The sequence below is a fragment of the Oncorhynchus tshawytscha genome, unplaced genomic scaffold (assembly GCF_018296145.1).
Source record: "Oncorhynchus tshawytscha isolate Ot180627B unplaced genomic scaffold, Otsh_v2.0 Un_contig_9117_pilon_pilon, whole genome shotgun sequence".
Classification (NCBI taxonomy): Eukaryota; Metazoa; Chordata; class Actinopteri; order Salmoniformes; family Salmonidae; genus Oncorhynchus; species Oncorhynchus tshawytscha.
Window position 1 is genome coordinate 57,501 of NW_024608430.1, and position 5,032 is coordinate 62,532.

Sequence of the window (5,032 nt, forward strand, 5' to 3'; positions counted from 1 at the left end):
GGGAGTTTTTCAAAATTGGATTTGTTTTCGAATTCTTTGTGGATCTGTGTAATCTGAGGGAAATATGTCTCTCTAATATGGTCATACATTGGGCAGGAGGTTAGGAAGTGCAGCTCAGTTTCCACCTCATTTTGTGGGCAGTGAGCACATAGCCTGTCTTCTCTTGAGAGCCATGTCTGCCTACGGCGGCCTTTCTCAATAGCAAGGCTATGCTCACTGAGTCTGTACATAGTCAAGGCTTTCCTTAATTTTGGGTCAGTCACAGTGGTCAGGTATTCTGCCACTGTGTACTCTCTGTGTAGGGCCAAATAGCATTCTAGTTTGCTCTGTTTTTTTGTTAATTCTTTCCAATGTGTCAAGTAGTTATCTTTTTGTTTTCTCATGATTTGGTTGGGTCTAATTGTGCTGCTGTCTCTCTCTCTCTCTCTCTCTCTCTCTCTCTCTCTCTCTCTCTCTCTCTCTCTCTCTCTCTCTCTCTCTCTGTCTCTCTCTCTCTCTCTCTCTCTCTCTCTCTCTCCTCTCTCTCTCTGTACTCTGTTTCTCTCTTCCTCGATCTCCATCTCTCTCTCCTCATTCTCTGTTTCTCTTTTGCTCCTTTTCTCTTCCTCCCTCTCTCTCTCTCTCTCTCTCTCTCCCTCTCCCTCTCCCTCTCCCTCTCCCTCTCCCTCCATCCCTCTCTTCCACTCCCACTTCTTTTTATATTCCCTTTCTTCTCTCTAAAAGTGACTAATTAACTCAACTGTACCTCTTTTACGCTCAGCGTGAGTCATTGGATCGCAATTTTCGCCTTTTTGTTTTGTCTCAGCCAGTGTTTTGTCTCAGCCAGTGTTTTGTCTCAGCCAGTGTTTTGTCTCAACGCTCAGTGTCAATGAATTGCTGATCTGTGTCGGATTCAAAAGGAACCCAAATCGTTCAATAATCATCATCTATGTGGCTTTTTTGTATTTCAGAATATAATTGTTGTTTTTTGTCTTAGTTTAGTGTAACTTTGTCTCACACTGTGTTCCAAATGGCACCCTATTCCCTATACATACTTCTGGGGTCAAAAGTAGTGCACTATAATGGCGAATAGGGTTATATTTGGGATGTAGTTTTATCTTCTCTTTTGGGTGAGACTGGGTCTTGAACATCAATTGTGTTAATGCTGCAGTTGGAGGAAGTTGATTGATAGATGGAGGATGTAATGGTTTTGGAACATAATGCTGGTATGATTGCATATTGCTTCAGATGAATGAGAAATCTGCCCAAACAAACCACAGACTCCATCACTGTTTACCACTGTCTGTTTGATTAATAGCATTCTGTTGTTTTTAACATCACAAACCAATTTTCTAACGTGTGTATCTTCTCTTTCTCTCCACCCTCTCCCTCAATGTATCTCCCTCATCACCCCCACCCCTCCATCCTTCCTTCTTTTCCTCTCATCTTCCTCCCTTCCTCCCTCCCTCTACCCACCTCCCCTCCTCCCCTCCCTGTAGGTACAGATCTCTTCTCTAACTGTACAGAGGAGTGTAAGGCCCTGGGTCACTCCGACCGCTGCTGGATGCCAGCCTTCGTCGCTGGCGACGGTCGCCAGGGCACCGGTGGCGATTACCGTAGCAACCTGCACGTGCCAGGCATGGACTCCGTGCCGAACACTGAGGTACCCGCCACCGCCGCGTCCGGTCACCACGACAACAACCTTACGCTGACTTCTGACCTCACGACCTCTGATAGGTCATTCTCTACGTTCGGAAAAGATGGCGGCGGATGCACCACACTGCCACGGTCAATGCACCACCTCCACCACCACCACCACCTCCACCAGTCACATCAGCTGCATGTCCAACACAACAGCCCAGCTAGAGCTACAGCCACTACTACTACAGACACCACGCTAGAGAGGAAAGACTATGAGTCCTTAAGGGGTACACTACCGCTACCGTACAAACCCACCTTCTGTGAGTATGAGTACCAGACTACGTCACTAGAGCCCTACGACTTTGGCCTGGTCCACTATCCATATTAGCTACTTTTTGAAAGAAATTCTGATCTGATAATATTTTAAAATATACTCTTTGAAAGAAATTCTGATCGGATAATATTTTTTAAATATACTTTTTAAAGAAACTCTGATTTAAAATATTTTTTAAATATACTTTTGCAAATAACTTCTGATCAGAAAACATTTTTTAAAAGATACTTGTTGAAATTGAGATAGTCTATTGTTTTTTTATTTGTGTATTTTCTGTTTAGAAATGAAGTTAAACCCCCCTATATATTACCCTTCTGCTAAACCCCCCTATATATTACCCTTCTGCTAAACCCCTATATAACCCTTCTGCCCCCTATATATTACCCTTCTGCTAAACCCCCTATATTATTAAACCCCTATATATTACCCTTCTGCTAAACCCCTATATATTACCCTTCTGCTAAACCCCTATATATTACCCTTCTGCTAAACTAAACCCCCTATATATTACCCTTCTGCTAAACCCCCCCCCTATATATTACCCTTCTGCTAAACCCCCTATATAAACCCCCTAAATATATTACCCTTCTGCTAAACCCCCTATATATTACCCCCTAAATATATTACCCTTCTGCTAAACCCCCTATAAACCCCCTATATATTACCCTTCTGCTAAACCCCCTATATATTACCCTTCTGCTAAACCCCTATATATTACCCTTCTGCTAAACCCCTATATATTACCCTTCTGCTAAACCCCCTATATATTTGCTAAACCCCTTCTGCTAAACCCCTAAACCCCCTATATATTTCCCTATATATTTCTGCTAAACCCCCCTAAATATATATTACCCTTCTGCTAAACCCCCTATATATTTCCTTCTGCTAAACCCCCTATATATTTCCCTTCTGCTAAACCCCCTATATATTTCCCTTCTGCTAAACCCCCCCCTTATATATTTAAACCCCCTATATATTTCCTTCTGCTAAACCCCCTATATATTTCTCTAACCTCCTAAATCCTTCACCATATTTATTGTTTCAAATAAAAACAAATGAAAATAAATCAACTTTTGATTCAAAAATGTGTTTGTGGCCACATTTTTCTTTCCTGTCCCCTATAAACAGTATATATATATATATATATATATATATATACTATCTACCTGTTCTATTCGCAGATTTTCTGAACTATAGTTCTTCAGGCCATTTCTCTATCAGTGAACCACCGTTTAGCAAACAAGGTCAGATTAGACATCTCAACACTTTCTTCTGGTTTGACATGTTCAGTGAAAACTAGAAACCAAGGTTATTCTTCTACAAAACATGTACTGGGCTCAGTAGTGATATTATAGTGTCATACTATACATGTAATGATATTATGATGTCATACTATACATGTACTGAGCTCAGTAGTGATATTATGATGTCATACTATACATGTACTGGGCTCAGTAGTGATATTATGATGTCATACTATACATGTACTGAGCTCAGTAGTGATATTATGATGTCATACTATACATGTACTGAGCTCAGTAGTGATATTATGATGTCATACTATACATGTACTGAGCTCAGTAGTGATATTATGATGTCATACTATACATGTAATGATATTATGATGTCATACTATACATGTACTGAGCTCAGTAGTGATATTATGATGTCATACTATACATGTACTGAGCTCAGTAGTGATATTATGATGTCATACTATACATGTAGTGAGCTCAGTAGTGATATTATGATGTCATACTATACATGTACTGAGCTCAGTAGTGATATTATGATGTCATACTATACATGTACTGAGCTCAGTAGTGATATTATGATGTCATACTATACATGTACTGAGCTCAGTAGTGATATTATGATGTCATACTATACATGCGTCTGTGTCCTGGTGAAAAGTAGGGAACGGGGACATAGCCTACGACTCATCAATAAATAACAGCATTCGTTATCTAAAAACACCTTCCTACTGATTGTCCTTCCACCTAGTAGTCTCTTCTCACTATGGGTTGCGTCAGAAATGGCACCCTATTCCCTATGTAGTGTACTGATTTTGACCAGAGCCCTGTGGGACCTTGTTAAATGAAATACACTATGTTAGGTGTAGGGTACCATGTGCCACGTGTTTCTATGGAAACATAAAGAGCAACAACGCCAGGACATCATTAGACTGGCAGGGAGTGAAGACGGTTGTTTTTCACTGTGTTTTAACACTTAGTTACATAATGAGCTGCTCCACTGCTAAATTAACACGCTGTTGTTAATTGTGATTCTACATTTTAGGGCATGCTGTGTGTGTGTGTGTGTGTGTGTGTGTGTGTGTGTGTCTGTGTCTGTGTGTGTGTCTGTGTGTGTGTGTGTCTGTGTGTGTGTGTCTGTCAGTGTCTGTGTCTATGTGTGTGTGTGTGTGTGTGTGTGTGTGTCTGTCAGTGTCTATGTGTGTGTGTGTGTGTGTGTGTCTGTGTGTGTGTGTGTCTGTCAGTGTCTAGTGTGTGTGTGTGTGTGTGTGTGTGTGTCTGTCAGTGTCTATGTGTGTGTGTGTGTGTGGTGTCTGTCAGTGTCTGTGTGTGTGTGTCTGTGTGTGTCTGTGTGTGTGTGTGTGGTGTGTGTGTCTGTCAGTGTCTATGTGTGTGTGTGTGGTGTGTGTCTGTGTGTGTGTGTCTGTCAGTGTCTATGTGTGTGTGTGTGTCTGTGTGTGTGTGTGTGTTATTGCATGCTGGCTCATTCTCCCTCAGGTAATAATCATGATGAAGTTCTGCTTCGTGCTGAACTAATCTACCCACTGCCCCTTTGTTTGTTTCCCTCTGTGTGTGTGTGTGTGTGTGTGTGTGTGTGTGTGGTGGGTTGGTTCTTCTAATCTTGCGGGGAAGATTCTCCCTCATGGGGAAATTTCCCACATCCCCATGAGGACCAAGACTATGTTAAGCTGAGGGGTTTGGTTTAGGTTTAAGAGGGTTTCTGTTTCTGCTGTTGCAAAACCTTGGGTTGCACAGGCCTATTGCAACATTCTGCCCTGTTTCTATATGGTACATCAGACTGATCTGGAGAGGGTGGGAGAACATG

At 41.7% G+C, this 5,032-nt stretch overlaps 1 protein-coding gene across 2 annotated transcripts in view; it reads left to right on the forward strand.

The window, feature by feature from the left end:
• LOC112217858 (protocadherin-10-like) overlaps positions 1-2,107 on the forward strand; it is a 35,631-nt gene extending 33,524 nt beyond the window's left edge. Inside the window, exon 4 of one of the 2 annotated variants that reach the window (XM_042313151.1) lies at positions 1,485-2,107. In XM_042313151.1, the coding sequence (XP_042169085.1) occupies positions 1,485-2,008 (524 nt within the window). In that variant the 3' untranslated portion in view covers positions 2,009-2,107. Of the gene's footprint in view, positions 1-1,478 lie in introns of both variants that reach the window. The other variant, XM_042313150.1, reaches the window with a different exon arrangement.
• The last annotated feature ends 2,925 nt before the right edge of the window (positions 2,108-5,032 follow it).